Below are 22,161 nucleotides of genomic sequence, written 5' to 3'. Positions count from 1 at the left end.
AGCAGACCCTCCAATTATCTAGGAAGTTTCAAGAGAGAAAAGACTGCAACTCTGACAAATTTCATTCCAAAAGCAGTTACGGCCCAGAGAACAAAGCGGTGCCCTCTGAGCTCACCATTTGGGGGACATTTCCTGCCAACTCCTGCCTTTGCCGGACCACATTGTCATATCAAGTCAGCACAGAAAATCATGAATAGTGAAATGCTCTTGGAATGTAGGCAGATGGAGCGAGGACACAGGCCACCTTGTACATTTGCTGGCTCTGTTCAAGCTAATTCTCAGTGGAGGAGCTGAATTTCTGTCAGGGTTGAGGCTTCCTTCAGGAAGACCAAGGCAAAGCCTTCCCCTGCAGAGGACAAGACTGAAGCAAGCGTCAAGGATAGCCAGTCCCTTCTAGGGTCTCTCCTTCTACCAAAGGAAGGTGTTTCTTGCCTAGCTTGCACAGGACTGCAGGGACAGGAAGAAGGCATTTGGAATGACATATGAAACTGCTTCTATATGTGCACAATAGGTCTGGATGAACACCAGTGAAATATACAATGGTGTTTCTCTGTGGAAATCAAAGAGGGTGGAAGAGGGTGTGGGAAGATGCTCTTCACTGAAGATCTTTTTTAAAGATACAGCTACCATCCCAGCAAATGTAGAGAAATAATTTTAAAAGCATCCATTATTTGTTTGAGAAGAAATAAATGAAAGCCCTGTTTTATAGATGACCAACCGAGTTGAATTAGATCCTTAATCCCACAGGAGGAACTAAAAGCAAACTCTTGAATTGCTCACTCCAGCCCAAGAACACACCCCTTTACTTACAATTTCCTGCTACCTAATACAGTGGCAGATTTCACCACATGAGAAGTCACCACCTTCAAGGAAAATCAGACTCCTGAATTCCATTAGGCTCAGAGCAATCCAACCATCAGCAGGAACTGTGCACTCTGTCTGCCACAGGTGAAATCAAGAAACTTGACATTTGGCAAGACAGAGAAAAACCTTTTGTGAGCAGAGGTCATCTGACCAGGCCTTATAATCACTCTGGGGAGAACTCAATTGTTATATATCAATGCTACTAGTTTGTAACACGCCACTTTTGTCAGGCGGCTGACATATTCATGGTAGAAATTCCTGCTTAGTATTAAACAGTTTGGCATTAAGTTAAGGCAAGGTGATTTAAAGAGAAATAATACATCTCTTTATATAAGACACATTCTTCCTGCAGTTCTCGTCCATCATGGATAGAATGAAGGGGTCACACCCACCTTGAGCCTTGTCCTCTGGGTCAGGATCTGGTTTCAGTCTTTTCACACTATTGCCACTCTCTGAGCTGTAACAGAAAACACAGTGATTTGAGCTATGCTGAATCTTAGGGATCAAATCAGGGCACCAGAAGCATTTAGGAGAGTCTGGGGCAGTCTCAAGAAGCTGGGATGATTGAAATGAAAAGCCTTCTTTTCATTTCCTAACCTCTTCTCAAATATAAAGTCTGTTAGAAAGAGAACTTAACCTCCAAACAGACCCAAGGTCACAGATTGCACACTTTGCTTTTCTGTCTCCTTTATCATTCAACTGATGAGATTTCAATAGTATTTATATATTCCACAATGACAAAAATATAATTTAAGGAAATATTTTTGATGACATCCAAAGACATCCAAAAAATTTTCACTGAAACAATATCTCAAGAATACATTTCAAGCCGGGCAGTGGTGGCGCACACCTTTAATCCCAGCACTTGGGAGGCAGAGGCAGGCGGATTTCTGAGTTTGAGGCCAGCCTGGTCTACAGAGTGAGTTCCAGGACAGCCAGGACTACACAGAGAAACTCTGTCTCGAAAAACCAAAAAACAAACAAACAAACAAACAAACAAAAAAAAGGGGTGGTGGTGGTGGTGTTAGAACAATACATTTCAATGGAAAAAGACATACCAGAGGAAAAGATGAACAGACGGTGATGTAAGTCTAAACAGGTATCCGTTTACATATGGGCCAGCGCCTGACTTGTGGCATGAAACACAATAAGGTCCTGTGGCATTAAGTTAAGGGACTTTGAGGAGATTCTGTGTTGAGTCTGATTCTCTCTGCCTGTGAATCAGGATGTGGCTCTCAGCTACATATTGACTATGTCACGTAGTACATAGAAGAGAGCAAATGCAGCACAAGGTCTAAAGGTCCCTTTTGTGTGTGTGTGGGGGGGTGTTCGGGAGAGAGTGCCTACAGCTTCTCAATAGTAGGCAAATGCTTTAACACTGAACTGCAGCCCTGGCCCAAGGTTGTCTGTTTACATAATTTTTAAGGAGTTAAAATAGCTATTTAGTTTTGCTGAGTAAGCCTGCCTGTTAAATTTCAAGACCTATCACTAAAAGATTAGAAACAAAGTATATATAATGGAAAGAAAAAGTATTTTAAAGTCATTTTCACTTTTTTCTCAAAAGCAAGAAGTAAAAAGATATTTTTTAAAAGTAAAAGGGATGCTGAGGATGTAGTTCAGTTGTTAAGACTATGGCTGACACCTGGGGAAAGTTGTGGGTTCAATTCCCCAAAATAGCATAAACCAGGCATGAGGACACACCCTGCAATCCTAGTACTCAGGTGGAGCAGGAGGATCAGAAGTCTAAGAGCATCTCTGGCTGTACAGTGAGTCTGAGACCAGACTAGAATACATACACCCTGCTCTATAAATAAATAAGTAAATAAACAAAGAGTAAAAATAAAAAGACAGCATTAAGATGGTAGAAATTATACTTAAAAAACTAAATATAGACCACACAAACTAGTTAAAATTAGATTAAGTAAATACAGTTTAAAGAAGTCATTTAAAGGTATTTACTTAAAAACTTAAAAACAAACCCCTCAAAACGTAATACCCAGAAAGACCGTAAGTGGCAGCATGGATACAAAGAGGATCATGCCAGCTGGGTGTAGCAGTGCACGCCTTTAATCCCAGCACTTGGGAGGCGGAGGCAGGTATCAAGAGCAGTGTGGTCTACATTGCAAGATCCAGGCCAGCCAGAGCTACACAATGAGATTCCATCTTTAAAATAAAAATCATGATATACAAACCACAATACCACAACACAATAAGTTAGGATTAGTAAGGAAAATCTAAGTACTGTATTTCATAGCTTCTAAGATACTAGGATTATAAGGTGTTAGTAATGTGTGTATGTTGGGGGGGTATTTTAGAACCAAGTGGAGCATGGACAAGTTATTTCAATGTTGAAAACTTAAAATATATTTCAATATTATTCTTGAGGTGAAGAAGAAATCACAATGGTAATTCTAAATGCATGGTAGGAAATTTAAAACTGTACTCAATGAGAGCTGAAAGAAGTAAACAGCACTGAGTGGCTCTAACTGAAAACACGAAAAATGAATGAGCATGGGGATCCCACAGGAATCTGTAACAATAAAACAAGAATAAACTTGAAAAAGATATCAAGTAGGTTATTTTGTCTTGATGCTTTATACACACCCTGGGAGATTCCAGATTTCCACAGGGAATCTGTCCATGCAACTTTAACAATGAGGACTCGCACACTTTATATTTACTAAAAACCAGGACTGGTGTGAAGCCTAGGAGTCCACATTATTGACAAACTCTCTTCTTATTTTAATAAACCAAGGCAGGGAAGCTCACTCCTGCCCCAAGAGGACCTTGCTTCGAAAGCAACATTAAGTGACATATTTTGAAAACCCAAGAGAGACTCTACACAGATCACCAAATAAGCTTAACAGAACCTTTCCTAAATATGATATAAAGACTAATCAAGGGAGACAGTTGAAATACCCATTTGGCAATGCAAGGGTACCTAAGAGGTAACTGCTCACCTGGAGAGCTCATCGAACTGGCCCAGGTCTGATTCCTGACCCAGTGGACTTTGGGAGGCTTACATGGGGCGTTTAAAGACTCACGGTTTGTTAAGGCTCCTTCTCAGACCACAATCGTCCCCTTGCTGCTGCTGTACCACAATGACATTTTCCATGTGCTCAGTGTTCCTAGGAACATCTGCAGCAGATAGAGGATGTGCCAAACCACAAGGCTGCATCAATACACTCTATTCAAAACATGTGGCTGGCTGCCAATACACCATATTGATTTTCCTAATAGACTGCACTTTACATCATTTCGCCCACGGTCTGGTTGGTCAAGCTGATTCAATCACTTTGGTGCCATTTCAGGAATTGAAAAGGGAAGAGCAAACACGACAAAGAACTTATCGAAATCTCCAGCAGTGCTACCCTCCACATCAGTCAGAGTGAGCGACAGCCAGGTCTCTAACCTCCCACAGCTGCCATATTCTCTCAAGGCCTCTGTAGCAGCTGTTCTCTGGGCTGTCCTCTCCCTTCCTGTCCATCAGAGCCCTGGTGCCCTATGCTGTCAGCATCTCTCTAAGCCCTTCTCTAACTTCCGGGAAGCAGCTTTCCAGCTGTCCTTCTCCATGCTGTTACCCTCACCAATAACAATCGGAGGCATTTGCTGCCTCGTTTGTCTAGAGATACAAAAGCTCAACACTGAACTCTTGCTTTATTACTGTACACAGTGGACAAAAGTTCTTCATCTCTCCAGCTGTCTTTCCATCTGTAAAACGGATCATAATAAACAATACTCTCTGGACCTGGTGAGAGCAATGTGTGAGAGCAGGAGAGGAAGTCTAACCTCCAGCAGGTGCTCAGTGAAAAGGAGCGGTACGTCAGCTGAATGAGTGATCCAATCAGGCTAGAATCAAAGGCTACCGGGACACTAAATCTGACAGCGGAGAAAGACAAGCACACTGGAGCATTGTTACAGCAACATGCTGAATATCCATTTGCTGTGGGCACCACTGCAAGTGGCATTTCAGACTATGTGGCCAGAGGGAGATTCTCAGCATGTGCACACACTCGCTGACCTCTTATGCTTCACAGCTCCTGCCAACAGCTTTGCCTGCGAGAACTTGTTCTTGGTTTCTATGGGTTTCACAGTCATCTTCTTCTCCACTTCCTTATTTTCTGTAGAAATTCCAACCTTGTTGAGATTACTGTGAGTTACAGGTTAAGGGTCAGATTAACCAAACAGAAGAAATGCTACAGAGCAAAAGTAAATCCAGAGGACAACAAATGAAATCCATAGGCCCATGGTGGAACTTAAACATGAGACCTTCCTGACTTGGCCTCCCAAGTGGTTGGGATATAGACCTAAAGCACCAGATCCTGTGTGTATGTGCACATGGGTATGTGAATGAAGGCACGTGTGTATCACTGTGTGCATGTGTGAAGGTCAAGTTTTAGTAATTTCCTACCTCAAACTTATGAATGTGCCCAGCCCTGCTTATGCTTTTGAAAATGGCATTTGGGCTGCTGTGTTATGTCTGTAGGATTCTTCATTTACAGTCTTCTTACTGGAATACTCTGATGTGCTGCACCAGCAGGACAAGCTGGTTCTTATGCTTCTCATCCAAATGTCACTGACAGTAATGAAGACATTCTGCAAAACCTGATTTCACCTTTGGAAGGTGAGACTTACTTCTAAGGAAGTCATATATAACTTCTCAATTTCCTTTATATTTCTTAAGATCTGTATTATCTGACAGCCAAGATGGTTTAGGGAGTAAAGGCACTTGCCACAATGCTGGAGTTCAATCCCCAGAACACATATAGTAGAAGGGGCAACAGATTCCTATAGTTGTCCTCTAACTTTCCACATGCACGCACAAACACAGAGAGAGAGAGAGAGAGAGAGAGAGGGGGGGTGGGGGTGCAGGGGGAGGGGGAGGGGGAGGGGGAGGGAGAGGGAGAGGGAGAGAGGGAGAGGGAGAGGGAGAGAGAGAGAGAGAGAGAGGGAGAGAGGGAGGGAGGGAGAGAGAGAGAGACAGAGAGAAAGACAGAGACAAGGGCAGAAACAGGTTTGACCTGTTGGTGCAGGCCTATATTCCAGCTACTTGAGAGGGGTAAGCTCTACTCTGGGTTATAGAGTGGTCAAGCCAGCCTGGTAAAGTTAAAAGAGCCTGTCTCACAATAAAAAGTAGAAAAAAGGCTAGGCTACAGCTCAGTGGTAGAGGCTGCCTAGCATACTTAAGGTCTGAGGCTCACTCCTCAGGATCACAAAAGGCAGAAAAGCCCTAAGCAGGGCACTTGTCACATCACGGTCATCATCAGCTCACAAGGCTGTCATTCCTGCTGCTCTCTCCTCTAGGATATGTTCCTTCCATTTTAGGCTCTTCCTCACCACTTACTAAGCAGGTAAATATCTGACAGGGTGTAAGCTGTTAGGATGCAGCCATACCTTACTGGACAACAGTGACATCTAGTGCCCAAGAAATCCAAGAAGCAGCTTTTGAAAGATGGAGACACAGGGATCACCTATCACACACACTAGGCTAGGTGGCAAATGTCTTTACCCACGGAGCCACCTTGCCAGCCCTCAATCTTCATTTTCTTAAAATTACATTTAACCACACGCACAAGGAGATGGGATGCATGTTTTCCAGCAAGTGTACAGAGGTGAAAAGACAACTTGCAGGAGTCAGTTCTCTAGTTCTACCATATGGGTGCAAGGGATCAAATTTAGGTTATCAGGGTTTAATTGCTGGGCCATCTTGTCAGAAACATTCCTTTCTATTGGGGCTTGGGGGTGGGGGGAGGGGAAGCTGAAACAAGAGACTTAAATTTTCCTAGTTGGGCTGGTGAGATGGCTCAGTGGTTAAGAGCACTGACTGTACTTCCAGAGGTCACGAGTTCAAATCCCACCAACCACATGGTGGCTAACAACCATCTGCAATGATATCTGATGCCCTCTTGTGGGGTGTCTGAAGACAGCTACAGTGTACTTACATATAATAAATAAATAAATAAAATAAAAATTAAAAAAAAAAAAAAAGGAAAAAAAAATTTTCCTAGTTAAAAAAAAAATGTCAAAGTCATTAGTACATTACAGTTTCTACCTATAACCTTGTCACTAAGGCACAGAGGGAAAAAAAAAAGAAGCAAAACAAAAACAAAAAACAAAAAAAACAGGAAGAAACAAAAGAAACCTGCTCAATATTAAATACTAAAATGTGAAAAAATGAGCATAGTAAAACATGCATTTATTTATAACAAGACACAGATTAAAAAAGAAAACACTTAACTTTTTTTTTAAAGTAGAGAAAATGGCACCTGCTGCAGGCCTAACAGCCTGAGCGGTCCAGGGCTCGAGTGCCAGAATGAGCCCACTTCCACAAGACACCCACTAACCCACCTCCACATGCAGGCTAGGCCTACTCCTCAACAAATACATGTTTTTAGTAAAAGAAATGTTCCAACCTTTGGCAGGGAGCAAGTATAGTATTTTTTTTTTTAAATTCACATCAAAACTGACTCTCTCTCTAAAACAAACACATCTCAAAAGTTTCAGACTTTATTAAGCAAAGCATTTTCTGGTTCTTTCATCCTTGTAACTGAAAACCGAAGGGCATTTTACAGTCACAGCACTATTTTCTAGAATGTTCCTCTGGTGGACACTTAATCTGCTCGTCTGCCAAACTAAAATAAAACAATTTATGTAAAAAGTGCAGAAAGGCCTGCCTATCTCCACAGCTGTGTCAGCTCACACTGTTATTCTGCTGTCCTCGGGGCAGAGGCAGAAGTTCAGAAGAGGCAGTCTTAACGTTTACAGATGAAACTGAGGGGTAACTTTGTGTCATCTCTCAGCCTCAGCATACATTCAGACCAAGGCTGGCAGCCACTACCTATGCTCCCAGCGCTGACTGACATTATGTCCCTGAATATCTGCCTACATTGCTTCCCACACTACTGTTTAATGGGCCTACTGTATACACTCTGCAGGAAAATACTAGCTAGTACAAATAAAATCCTACCATCAAACCAGGCATAGTGGCAGATACCTTTAATCTAAGCTCTGGGGAGGCAGAGGCAGGTGGACCTCTGTCCCTGAGTCCAGCCTTGTCTACATAGTGAATTCCAAGCCAGCCAGGGATGCACACTGATTCTGTCCTATCATCAATTATCAATTCACTGATGAAGCATGTTTAAACAGAACAGTGGGTTTATTCAACTTATAAGCTTGAAATATTCAAATAGGCTTCCTTGTAGAGGGTAAAAGTTAGGATGGACTACCAATAGCTCCTGTGAGCTATATACTCATTTATTTATATATTTATTGAGAATGTACTATATCCCAAGCACTGGGAAAAAAATCAGTCATTCTGGTTGTTATAGAACTAATTTTATATTCTAGCAGTAAAGAGATAAAATGAGCCAAAGCAAACAAATGAAAATGTGCCCTATTTAAAACAAAATTATGGGGCTTGGGTAGCTCAGTAGTAGAGCATGTGCTTAGAATGTATAAATCCCCAGATAACACTCCAAGTAATACCATTTGGTGGTAAACAGGATGTAATGGTACAGCAATCAGAAGCTGCAACTATACAAAGTGCTTAAGGAAAGGAACACAGAGCCGAGCCCTAAGCTAGCCTTGGGAATCTGAGGGAAGAACATTTCGGGTTGAGGAAACCATGAATTTGAGGCCTTGTAATAGAATCCATTTGATGATGTGTGAGGAGCCTAAAGGCCGGAGGCTGGAGTAGAGTGAACATGAGAAAGAGTGGCTGCAGAACCCAGACGGTTTACCCGAAGCCATGCAGAGCCTGATTAAAGAATGCCGACTCGAGCCAGGCATGGTGGTGCACATCTTTAGTCCCAGCATTCAGGAAGGAGAGGCAGGTGGATCTCTGTGACTTCAAGGCTAGCCTGGTATACAAACTGAGCTCTAATCTAGTGAGAGCTATACGGTGAGATCCTGTCTCAAGGAGAGGTCTGCTTTAGACTAACTGCCACAGGAGGAAAAAAATCACTGGAGTGTTTCAAACAGTGAAGCGACATGATGCCATGTAACTTTTACAACTTCCTACTTCTGCCCAAAGAACAGACTGTTGGGGCAAAGAGAAATGGAAACTAATTAGTAGTAACCCTAGCCATACAGAAGAAAGTCCAGAGTGATGAGAAAGACAGCAAGATTTAGAGAGGTCTGGAAAACGCTTTGCAAGTACTTTTGGCTAAGGCAGAGTAGAGAAGACAGGAAGATGGGAAAAGACTAATGGAGGGAAGTGTGATTAGGCTCAATGTGGCACGGACTGACGACTTTTCATCAGCTAACTAAGACGTGGAGGAGCCCAGTGAGACACTCAAAGGCACATGGTATTCATTTGTAACTTTAGCACTCGAGAGGCAAGAGGATCACAGCTTTGAGGTCAACCTAGTCTATGCAGTGAGACCATCTCAGGAAAAGGGGAATAAAGTTATACAAGTAGATGTTTCCAGCAAGGCAATATTAAGTCAAGGTAAAATGACCTTCCTTGTTTGTTGAGCCCACTACAGGAATAGTTCTCAATGTATGGGAGGATTGTCTAATCTTGCTAAAAACAGAAGAGAAAACGCACTGTTTCTGAACATGCCTTTTTAGGTCTGGGAAGATGGCTCAATAAAGTAAAAGCACTGTCTGGGCTAGCATGAGGACCCAAGTTCCAATCCTGAGCATGTATGTAAAAACCAGTCATGGGGGAGACAGGCAGATCCTAGGAGTTTACTGGTTAGGTAGCTTAGCCAGCATAGCAGGGCTCAGGTTCATAGAGATCCTGTCCAAGGGCCTAAAGCAGTGAAAGAGAGAGCCACTGGATGAGACTATCTTTGACTTCAGTAAGCATGCACTGTGTGCAATACATATAAAAGATCAGAAACATTACCTTTTAAATCTCAGGAGATACTGTCTCCCCAATGAGACTGGCTACATTGCCCGTCTAATCCTACAAGGCAAGAATACCCCACTACTGACTGAGAGAATTTATGCCTGGTTAATCCTGGAAAATGTGCAATTCTGATTGCAATAGATACGCTCATGCAACCCACCCCACCCATCACAGCCAATCAATCCCTCAGAGTCACAGGACATCAGTGCTAACAAACTATAAGGACGAGGCAGAAGGCCGCTTTATATTCGTGAAGAAAATGAGTCATTTCTCTCCAAGCACAAAGGATATTCTGTACTCCTTCAGTTCCTCCAGTTCTTCTTCTCGTCGCTGCTTCTCTATCAGCTCCTGCTGTCGAGAAACCTCATCAAGGAAGTTGGTCTCATCTTCATCTAACCCTCTTACCATGTTTTCTGAGGAAATAAGTGAACAAGGAGCACTGAGACTGAGGGAGCACTAAGGAGACTAAGGGAGCACTAAGGAGACTGAGGGAGCACTAAGGAGACTGAAGGAGGAATAAGGAGAATGAGGGAGCACTGAGGAGACTGAGGGAGCAATAAGGAGACTGAGGGAGCACTGAGGAGACTGAGGGAGCACTGAGGAGACTGAGACAAACAAGTCTTTTTTGACTTTTCCCTCCCTACATGTTTATTCTGTGTATGGTGTGTGTACACATGCACCAGGGCACACACATGAAGGCTAAGGGACAGCTCTTGGGAATCGATTCTCTCCTTCCAACTGTGAGATATGGGGGTCAACTCAGGTTGTCAGCTTATACAACAAGCACTGGTACTCATGAGCTATACAGCTGGTCATTTTCCTTTTTAAACAAGCAGCCAATTCTTCAGGCAATTGCAAGAAAGAATTGTTAAACACCATGGCTTTTTAATAAGTAGCATGGCATCAAGTCAAAGCATTTCTCCCATTACTAGAAATTAGCACAGAATTCACATGGTATCTTAGGCTCTAGGTAAAAAGGAAGGCAGAAGATGGTCTTTTTTTCACTGAATTGAGCTCCTGGAGGCTGGATAATCAAGATATTCTATTGCTAGTAACAAAGATGGTTTTCTGAGGCCAAAGCACATCAAAAGGCCCAGTGAGTCCCTCAAATGTCAATTTTCTGAAGCTTACTGAATTTGAACTGCTCCTCATATTCCTGCTGCTTCCTGTCTTTCTGTTCCTGCAGCCGTTCATACAGAGACCGAGGGTCATACGCCTCCTCTGGACATTCTGAAAGGAAGACGGGATAAAGGAGACACAGAATTTAGGTTGTTTCATATTATTTTGGAATCACAAGAGTTGGAAAAATAGTTAAGTCTCTATACATCTGTGGGTGAAAATAATACAAAGTCTATAGTTTCCCTTTGCACCTCAGACAGAAAGGGGCAAGCGGTTTTCAAAGACAACTATTAATGTCACGTTGCTAACTGGATGAGCAGCCAGTTCAAACCTATTAGCAGCATTTCAGTTCAAACTGCCCCTCCACCTGCAAGCAAGCAAGTAGCAGAATGTCCTGGAAAGTGCTGTGGTGGCGGGAGGAGGGCAAATATGGAGTAGTGGTTTTGCTGTGGAGAATACACATAGCTTACTTCACCCTGTGAGGCTGGTTCCTGAACTCTAGTGAGGACAATTAGCACTTTCTAGGCAGGGTTTTGTGAAGACTAAAGAGGTAAATGAGGGGCTGGAGAATTGGTTCAGTGGTTAAGGGCACTGGCTGTTCTTCCAGAGGATCTGGGTTCAATTCCCAGCACCTACATGGCAGCTCAGAACTATCTATAACTCCAGTTCCAGAGCATCTGACACCCTCACACAGACACATATGCAGACAGAACATCAATAGATATAAGAACAAATTATTACAAAAAAAGGTTAAGTGAATGATGTCCAGCTCTAGGTCTATCTATATACCTTCTGGATCTTCTGGTTTTCGAACCCTCTCCCATTCTTCTTGCCTCTTTTTACGCCGCTCATCTAGTTCTGCCTCAGACACAAACCTCTTTTTGATGACAAGGTTACCATCATCCCCTCCATCCATGATGGAATAGTCTACATAAAAAGAAAAAAATCCAAAGGATAACTACAATTAAAATTCTTAGAGCAGGGTTATAAGGGATATAGATCGGTTGGTATGTTTGCCTAGCAGCACGAGGCCCCGGGTTCCATCCCCACCACCATGTGTCCGGGGCGTGATAGTGCACATCTATGCACCAGCACTTGAGACCTGGAGTCTATCCTGGCTCATCAGGCAGCACACGTCCATGCTATCCAGTCACTGAACGACTCTGGGATCATTCTGACGTGGTAGCATTTCCCTGTCGCAGCACTCTAGACAAGTAGGCCTCCTGGGCTCCACACCTGTTCTCAGCTCACATCCTGCTTCACAGCTGTAATATTTGCTACTGTATCTTCTTCCAGTTGCTATCTCAAGGGCACAACACTGCCTTGATTTACCTGTTCTTGCTTCCAAAGCAGATTCCAATGGAGACTCTCAGGTACTCAAGGCCCTTTAGCAGTCAAGTCCAGTCTGTAAAGCAGGGAGGTCGCAGAGCTAGGAAAAAGACACAAGTGTAAAGAGAGGAAGCAGAAGAGCCAGGTCGTCCTAACCTAAGCTCAGTGTTCTCCACAGTAAGCAGCTGCCACCATCTGTCCTGCCTGTCCTCCCTGTGAAGCAGTGGCCTTCCTTATTCCTACAGCCTGAAGCCCTTAATGCATATCCTGATGTAGAAGACATCAAACTTCCTTTCTGCTTTTTCTTCAACTCTTCAGAGAAGCATGGAGAAGGAAATAAAGATGGGAATGTCTTATTCCTCTCAAAAGTCAACATTTCAGAGCTGGGAATGTAGCTCAGTGCTTAGCTCACTTGCCTAGCATGTGCAAACCTTGGGTTGCTAGCTTTTTCAATTTTTTTCTGAAGAATTACAGTTAATCATCTACTCAGACATGTTTTGTGTTCGCTACAATATTACTACCTATCAAAGAAGCACAAACACAACATAACCCAATGTCTCTTCTAAGATAACCTTTGACAACCAATATAATAGTTCATTAGAAACTAGGTCTGGGGCTAAAGAGATGTCCCAGTGATTAAGAGCTCTGACTTCTCTCCAAGTTCAATTCCCAGTCCCTACATTTTGGTTTAAAACTTTAATTCTAGTCTCAGGGGATACAACACCTTCTTCTGGCTTTGGTGCACACATACTTCCTACCATATGTATGCCACAGACATACATATAAGCAAAACACCCATAAACATACATTTTTTTTAAAGTAAGTCTGCAGCTTCAAAAAGCAAAATTTAAAGCTCCTCACATGTGTTATATACTTTTTGCATGTTATCAAGTTTCTCTGCATACAGAGCCAATGAGAAAGACTCGTCACAGATGAAACTGACACCCAGGCTCAGTCATTGGCTCAAAGCATACAGGCAGCAAGCGGTGGAGTTAAGGATCAAGTCCAAGTCTGACATCTACATTTTCATATTCTCAGCTAGGTGTGGTGGCACATGACTGTAATCTCAACGCTCATGAAGACTGAGGCAGGAGGATCATAAGTTCAAGATAAGCCTAGAATACACAGCAAGTTCAAGGCCAGCCTGCACTATATAATGATACCTTGTCTCAAAAATCACATTTCTACCCAATCATCATATTCCTCCTCAGAAACCACAAACTCTCAGTTAAAACAAAGACATGGCTGGACATGGTAACCAATCCCTGGAATCCCAGCCATCAAAAAGTTAGGGTAGAAAAGTGGGCTAGAGGCCAATCTGCGCCACACAGTGAGACTTTTATTTCAAAACATTAAGAGTTGGTGTCTTACTTTTCTATTGTTGTGAAAACACAGCATGATTGAAGCAACTGATAGAAGAAAGTTTTTAATTTGGGGCTCAGGGTTCCAGAGGGTTAGAGCCCATTACCACCAGGGCAAGGAGTATGGCAACAGGCAGACAGGCATGGTGCTGAGGCACTGGTGAGAGATCTTACATCCTGATCCATAAACACAGGGCAGACAGCGAGGTAACTAGGAATGTAGAGAGGCTTTTAAACCTCGAAGCTCACTTTCAGTGGCACACCTCCTCCAACTAAGCCTCACCTCCTAATCCTTCCCAAACAGTACTACCAACTAAGGATCAAGGGTTCAAGTATATCAGCCTATAGAGTCCACTCTCATTCAAATCACCATGTTAAGAATGTAGTTAAGTGTAGGAGGCTCTGGGTTCATCCCTCAGCCTGGGGAGAGCCACACAAGAAAACAAGGGCATGTCAATTTCAGCTATATTTTCTATATCAAATTCCAATGCCCAGAATGCAATGTTTTTGTTTAGTAAAGAAAAAAAATGGAATCAGGGCATTAAATCCAAATATTCAAAATATAAGGAATCATCTCGGCCTGAATCCATCCTACTGCTGAGGTTTAGTTCCATGTGAAAAATGAGAATTGTGACAATTACTAGAATGAAAACTAAGTCACCTGAGAGAAGGCCCACAGTGCAGCTTCTCTGGATGTAGGGATGCAGCACCACTAGATGCCTGCAGCCAGATGCTCAGGACAGAAGCAGGATCACCTTGTCTCTGTGACTTTGCAAAATTCCTCGAGCTCTTTGGAGCAATTTCTTAGGAAACAAGAGCCAACAGCTTATGAAATGTCCCCAGCAGAGAATGTGAACCATGCAGTCACTGGGGGAAATGGGAGTCACGCTGGACCCTTGCTTTCCCCTTTCTACTGCTTGCTCCCTTCCCACCCTATATCCACTGCTACTTTCCTCTCCCTACTACTATTTTCTAGTAAGTAACTCCCAACAGGACAAGTCCTCACAGCTTCCTCCTGGCATCAGAATCCATCACACACACCAAAACCAGAATCAGCAAATCCTATTTTAGACCTTCAAGACGGGCCACTGCGCTCCCTTTCCAGTTGCCAGCTCCCTTTCCACCTTAACACTTCTTGCTCTGAAATTTCTGTTCCTATGAAATCCACACATATATTTCGATAACAAAAGGTGACTCTTTGCTAATATGACATCCCTTTAGTTATAGGAAGGTAACCCCTACTCTTTTTTTTTTTTTTTTTTTGGTTTTTCGAGATAGAGTTTCTCTGTGTAGTCCTGGCTGTCCTGGAACTCACTCTGTAGACCAGGCTGGCCTCGAACTCAGAAACCCACCTGCCTCTGCCTTCCAAGTGCTGGGATTAAAGGCGTGTGCCACCACTGCCCGGTGGTAACCCCTACTCTTAACTTGCTGCTTTTCAAAGGAAAATGTCCAGTATTTTAATCCTACAAGATGGAAATAAATGTGTTTCAAAGTAGTGGAACTTGCCTGGCTTGTTAGCACATGTATGCCTGTAATCCTAGCACAAGAGACAGATACAGAAGGATCAAGAGTTCAAGGACACTCTTGAACACCTGAGAAATATCTCAAAAAAGACCAGCATATGCCTCAAAGGGTAACCATGTGTCCTGTCAAGTCTAATGACCTGAGTTTAATTCCCAGAATCCATATGGTAGAAGGAAAAATGGACGCCTACATGCTGTCCTTTGGCACATTAAAAAAGTAGTGATGAATGAATAGTCAAATTCTGAGTATTCTGTATAATATTCATAATATTTCTTTTCCAAAAAATATTCAGGTCTTTCAAGAATTATAATCTTCTTTCAGTCAATAGCTACAGCCATATAGGTTGTGTACGGCAGCTCACGCCTGTAATCCCAGCACTAGAGAGGCTAATGCAGGAAGATTCTAAGTTCTAGGTCATCTTGAGCTATACAATGATTTTGTTTCAAAATAAATAATACTGCAAGACAAGCTAGCTTAACCTTACATATCTTTCAATATAAGACTGCTCAATTTCAACTAATCTACATCACATGCTTGCTTTCTGTTGTGCTCTCCTTAAGGTGGGCACAGGCAATGATAAAGACCAGGGCCTCTAACAGCAAAAGATTTAAGTTCAGAATTGGGCTCTGCCAGGATTAGAACTTGGTATGACACTGGCCTAGTCATTTAATTCTTCTGAGCCTTGACATCCTTATCCCCAGATCACACTCACCAAAGGTGACCAAGACAGCTCTGTTCAACATAAAGTCTTTGTGTGGGAAAACAAGACAATTCATGCAAAGCACTTGGCACAGTATTTGGCACATTTCAAAATGCTTTGAAAGGCTTTCCATTACCATATAGAACTATGTTAAGCTTTGAGCTGGGTGCAGTGGTTAAAAAAAAAAAAACAAACTGTGCACTCAAGGAATGGGAAGAAATCAGTCATAAACAAATATGACCTTTTAAGTGGGAAAGGGATCACATCAAACTGAGATGTTAGAAAACACATAAAACTTTAATGTACACATATATAATTCTCTCCACATGTAAGTAGGTAATTCTACTATTTATCCAACACTGGGCTAGACTTTATAAGTACACAAAAGAAGTAAGTACTCTTGTACTTAACCCAGATAACATGGTACATAATAAACCACTAAAGTGAATAGTACAGGTGGAATTAGATACTGCCGGACACACATACGGATGGACGGTCTCCCAGGCTCAAGACTTGGGCATGCACCTAAATTCCTTTTCCTTCTCTATACGTTTATATTCCACCTGTCACCTAGTTCTGCTATCTCTACCTCTTGATGATGTCTCCTTAATCTACCCTCTTCTTTTTGTGGGAAGTGGGCCCCTTCCTTTCTAATTCTTTTTTGGGCTCCATCTTGGATACTTTAAAAGTATTCCACAGGTAGTCTCTATTCTAGCCTCCATTCAGATCACTCTTCCCACTATCAATCTAATGGTTTTTCTAAAGGTAAACCTGCCTGTTACTGTCCTATATAAAGTGCCAATATCTTACACACACACACACACACACACACACACACACACACCAGCACAAACTAGAAGAAAAATCAAAATGTTAAATAGCACTGCCACAAATACCTCGTGTGTAAAATTACCTTGTGGTTGAAAGTCGCTTCTGTCAGAGTAAAGTCCATGTTCATTTGTGTGGTCCCATTAGCTGCCTCACCTCCCCCTGCCCCCATCTTCCCAATCTAACTTACAACAGACTCTCCACATGGTACTGGAAAGCCACACCACACATCTCACAACCCTGTCTGCCTCTCTGCAGGCTTTGTTGCCTCTACCTTGCCTCATTTTCAAACCTCATGTGAACTTCTCTGCTCAGACTCAGAATGAAGATCCCCCGCACCTCTCTAAGAAGCTTCCCATGTCCTTCTAGAGTAGCGGCTAAATAGTTCTTTCCTGTGTTCCTGTTATATACATTTGAAACTGCAGACAGCACTGATTAACTATGCTTTACCACTGCTGAATGTTCCAACAGCTCTTTACCCACACGCCCTGGAGCGTATGTCAGGTATATAATAAATATTTACTAAAGAAACTAACCACTAGGAGGAGCTAAAGAATAAAGTATATTCAATGAATATTTCCAAATATTGTCCATTGTTATGTTAGGCAACAGCAGTCATTACAAGGATTTACTGTAGTTTCAGTGTCACAAGGAATTCTTGTTCAAACATCAGTTAAGTTTGGGCAACAGGAAAAACAGAACCAAAATTGAAACAGCTTTCTTTGTTACACAACAAAAACCATCTTTCAAAAAGTAATTCTTGCTGGCTTCCTTTAAGTGGTTCTCAACCTATGTGACCCCATTTAACAAACTATCTCCAAAAATACTTACATTAGGATTTATAACAGTATCAAAATTAATTATGAAGTAGCAACAAAGATATTTTTATGGTTGAGGGGTCAACTACAACATGAGGAATTGAATTAGAGGCCCACAGCATTAGGAAGGTTGAAAATGGATGCAACTTGCTTTGGGCCCCTAGGAGATGGCTCAGTGAGTAGAACAGTTTTCTGTGTAAGCCTATCGACCTGAGTTTGATTCTAGGAATTCTGGTGGAAAGAAAACCAACTCCTGCAGTCTTTCTCTAACCTCCAACTGTATGCAGTAGGACCTGCACCCTTGCACTCATCTCTCCCTCCGTCTCTCTCTCTCTCTCTCTCTCTCTCTCTCTCTCTCTCTCTCACACACACACACACACACACACACACACACACACATTTAATTGACAACATGTAAAGTTTTGTTTTTTTAAGCTCCCCTTGAGAAGTGGACCTTTTTTTTTTTTCAGAGTCCACACTAGCCATTTATTCTGCAGAACAGAAGTGGCCCATACCCACCATGTACTGATCCTCTTCTGTACTAAAGAATTTAGGGATTTAGATTACATTGACTTTTAATTCCTATTTCTTAGCCAAATTTTCACACATCTGTCCTTTCCCCTTTTGTTCGCTATAATAAACAAAAATAAAATACCAGCAGACAAAAAGCTCAGGATTAGGGGGATCTAATTATCAAGATCAACATAGGACTGCGGGGGATTTATAGTGGAAGGTTTATTTTGTCCGTCCTGTGTTCAATTCTAGGAAGATTAAATAAACCAGGCACGGTGGCACACACCTTCAATACCAGCATGCACTCAGGAGGCAGAGCTTTCGGAAGGATCTGAGTTCTAGGTCAGCCCTGTCTGCATGATGAATTCTAGGATAGTCAAGGCTACAGTGAGACACTGTGAGGGGTGGAGGGAAGAAACAAACAGACTGACTGACTAAGGTCAGCTTTTCTTTCCTTACCAAGCTTTTGTTTTTCAAGGTAACTGAAAAATGAATTCAACTATGAAACCAAATACTGTTTTTCTTCCCCAGTGCTGATGGTCAAACCTAGAGTAGTAACTTGTAAGCTAGGCAAGTGCACTATTGTTGAACTACATACTCAGCTCAACATTTTTTTTAAAAAAAAGAAACATTCAACATTCTTCAATATGGATTTTGTAGAAAACAAAAAATCACACTGTTTAAACAAGTTTCAAGGATTGAAAAGTTTGAGGCCAACCTGGTTTATTATACAGTGAGACTTCTGTCTCCAAAAGGAGCCACAGTTTACAAATTTGTTTAACAGCCAAAAAACAAAGATCTTGGGCTTCAAGGCAGGGTAACTTGTTACACACTGCAGTACTGTTTCTCCTGGAGTCAGTATTTCCTTTCCAGGCTGGGATACAAAACAGGTGGTGTCTTATAGCATATTCTGCAAGTTCTAAAAGTGCACAACTTACAAAGTAATCATTATCCTGGAACTGAAAACTTAGTCCATGTAACTAGAGTCATGATGCAAATTATTGAGATCTTTTTTCCTACGGAGTTGAATTTTGTGATGGCAGACTAAGTTTACATCTGGCTGGCCACCATCCCCTTCTAAAATTAGACCCTACATGTAGAAATACACTCAAGGAATCATATTTCTGTGTTATAAGCTTTATTTAGGGTAGCAAAAATAAGCCAACCCATTTTCTTTTGTCAGTTGACTGTTTTCCAATATTTTCACCCTAATGTGTAAGTTTTCCTGTACCTCAAATACGAGTGAGATGGAGAGAGGATTCAGTGGTTGAGAGCATCTGCTGTGCAGTTTTGAGGACCAGTTTGGATCCCAGCATTCAAGTAACAAGCCACAAGTCAAGCACACTTCTGTAACCCAAGCTCTGACAGGGTGGAAACAAGAGGCTAGCTGTGACTTGCTGGCTTGAAACCAACCTGCAAAAATCTAAGTTCCAGGTTGAGAGGGGGCGTGGGGAAGAAGAAACAGAGACAGACAGAAAGACAGACAGAGACAGACTGACTCTGCCTCAAAGGAATAGACAAGAGAGTAACAGATGATATACCCAGCACCTTCTTATGCCCTTCATGTTCATGGATAGACAAGTATAAAGGTGCACGCACCGGTGCATTCATGCACCTACCCACTCACATACCTAGATTTGCTAGATAGTCCAATTAAACTGCAAGCCTCCCAAAAGACTACTTTCTGGTCAGAAGACACTGCTACCAAGCAATAATAATTTAAATCAGGTCAACTTTTCCTATGTCATAAAATTTCCTTAGAGAATGACAATTACTTAACAAAGAACTCTGTTAATACTTATTACTGGCTAAAGCAATCAGTAAGAGAAGTAACATTAATCTTCTAACACTGAAGCTTACTAATAATATACTACAGAAGCAGAAGAGATCTAATGAATCAATGAGATTACAACATAAGCATCTTAATCTATAGTTAAAGTTTGAGTTATAAAGAGTAGTTTGTAACAAATCTGAGGCGTCAAAGAAACGTGCAATTATATGTTATAAGTATTTAATGTGTTTATACACACACACACACACACACACACACACACACACACACACACACAATCTTTCCACAGCACACGGTGGCAATCTTTCCTTCTACCCATCTAATTCATCTTCTTACACTAAAGGAAGCAGGAACACGAACTCACACCCCTGCTCTTTTAGCTGGTGCTCGGCTCTCTACTTCACACTTCCCCTCTCAGAACAGACACAGCCCCTCACTGTGTATGAGTCTAATTTAGTTCTATCTGCTATGTGCTGAGACAAGTGAGAGCAAATTCACCTGGAACTCAGGGAAGAAATAAAAGCAGCAGGATCTTTTGGTTGTCAGCACCTCAAAACTGAGAAGAAGACACAAGAAAAAAATTAAAAATTTTCAGCATTAGTATTCAACATGATACCTCTCTGAGAAATACTCAAGGATAGCTTTGATTCTAAAGTATTTTGCCATATGGTTGCCTTCAGACCCAACCCACACACCAAATCCCATCCCATCTTCCAAACACCCATTCTTACATGGCTCAGCAGTACAATCAAACTGAAAAAGGAATTGGCCTGTGCGGTGCTACTACCAAAAGGTTAACCAAGGCAGCTTTTAAAAGTTGTTTTATGTTTTGTTTTGGGTTTTTGAGACAGAGTCTCACTATGTAACCTTGGTTTGACTGGAACTTGAAATATAGACCAGGCTGGCTTCAAACTCAGAGATTCCCCCTACCTCTGAATAGAGGCTCACCACTCCCCATTCGAGCCAGTTTGTTTGTTTGTTTGTTTGTTTTTTGGGTTTTGTTTTTGTTTTTAAAGGCAAATCTTTTCAAGACACAGTGCTAGCTAGGCACTAAATAAGCCTACAGCCAATGCAGCAATGTAATGTGGCACACAAGCAATTTAAAGAAAAGTAGGACACAGTTATTGCTACAGGAGTTGAAACTGAGCTTTAAGCCCTGCCTCCTTTTTTCTGGGTTTTGTGTAGCCCTGGCTATCCTAAAACTCTGTAGACCAAGCTGGCCTCAAACTCAGAGACCCACCTGCTTCTGCTTCCAGAGCGCTGGAATTGAAGGTGGATGTTACCAAGGCCAGCTTAAGCACTAAGTTCTTTTAGGCAGACTAGAATAAGACATCAGGGAAGCCTAATTTTTATAGCTGCTGTGACACTGAATGGTAAAAATACTAGAAATTCTATGTAGAAATATCATCTTTCACTTAAGACTACAGGCAATCACACATTTCACATTTTAGTATCAGAATCAAGGAGTGAGAGGCTTTTGCCTGTGGAGAAAATGAACTGAATATTGAAACTGTCTACGGCTATGCTTAAACAGCTAGAAACGTTGCAGCAGCAGCAGCAGTAATAAATAATAGCCGAAAGATGGGTCAATGGATAAAATGTTTGCCAAATAAGCAGGAAAATCTCAGTTTGACGCTCCAGACCCCACATAAGTGCGGAATACTTCAGGTCATGCCTAGACTACCAGTGTTCCTTCCTGGAGATAGGAGGCAGAAGACAGGAAAACCCCCAGAAACTCGTGGGCCAGTTAGCCAGACATATGTAGTGGTAAACAACCAAAGACTGTTTCAAACAAGGTGGAAGTCAAGGTCCGGAGAGATGGCTCAGCAGTTAAGAGAGCTTGCTGCATTTCCAGAGGACCTCTTATGGCTTCCTCATGCACCTGTACACACACACACACACACACACAAATCTAAAATATTAAAAGGAAACAAAAGGTAAGAGGACCAACACCTGAAGTTGCCCTCTGATACCACATGTAAATCTGCATGTACACTCATACAAATCTGTACATTCACATATCAAAGGCATCACATACAAAAGGAACTAAAGAATAACTGTTAAACCAAAAAGCCAAAAAGATGGTGGAAACTTTGGATAAAATCTAGAAGGTGACAACCAGAAATTAAGCCAATGATTCAAGTAGATTATTTTATCCTGAGGACTCCTCTGGCCTGAACAATTCACTCTAGCAGTACTATGACGAAGCAACAGAAAAAATCAAGGCAGCCCACAGGGTGTGCAGATAACCCTTCCCCCCCCCCCATAGTAAATTGGTACCCAAGAATTACACCTTGAAAGGGAAAGGAGGTAAGAGAGAAAACTGTGGGAATAATGGACAAGAAAAACAGATCCATGGGAATTAAATACATGGATCACACAACAAATATACTTAAGATGTTTAAATAAAAATCAAGCCTTAAAATTAACGGCAAAAAATATGAAACTTTTTTAAAAGT

At 41.9% G+C, this 22,161-nt stretch overlaps 1 protein-coding gene across 3 annotated transcripts in view; it reads right to left on the bottom strand.

The window, feature by feature from the left end:
* The window catches only part of Fam192a (family with sequence similarity 192 member A), a 30,088-nt gene that overhangs the window by 5,569 nt on the left and 2,358 nt on the right, over window positions 1-22,161 (bottom strand). Inside the window, exons 2-9 of one of the 3 annotated variants that reach the window (XM_028770448.1) lie at window positions 20,201-20,258; window positions 14,189-14,330; window positions 12,170-12,266; window positions 11,627-11,764; window positions 10,850-10,948; window positions 10,010-10,131; window positions 4,886-5,016; window positions 1,257-1,321 (exon numbers count right to left, since the gene is read on the bottom strand). In XM_028770448.1, the coding sequence (XP_028626281.1) occupies window positions 1,257-1,321; window positions 4,886-5,016; window positions 10,010-10,131; window positions 10,850-10,948; window positions 11,627-11,753 (544 nt within the window). In that variant the 5' untranslated portion in view covers window positions 11,754-11,764; window positions 12,170-12,266; window positions 14,189-14,330; window positions 20,201-20,258. The remainder of the gene's footprint in view (window positions 1-1,256; window positions 1,322-4,885; window positions 5,017-10,009; window positions 10,132-10,849; window positions 10,949-11,626; window positions 11,765-12,169; window positions 12,267-14,188; window positions 14,331-20,200; window positions 20,259-22,161) is intronic. The other 2 variants (XM_028770447.1, XM_028770446.1) reach the window with 2 other exon arrangements.

Source organism: Grammomys surdaster, unplaced genomic scaffold, assembly GCF_004785775.1.
Source record: "Grammomys surdaster isolate TR1022 unplaced genomic scaffold, NIH_TR_1.0 201, whole genome shotgun sequence".
Taxonomy (NCBI): Eukaryota; Metazoa; Chordata; class Mammalia; order Rodentia; family Muridae; genus Grammomys; species Grammomys surdaster.
This window is presented reverse-complemented; position numbering and strand designations above follow the sequence as displayed.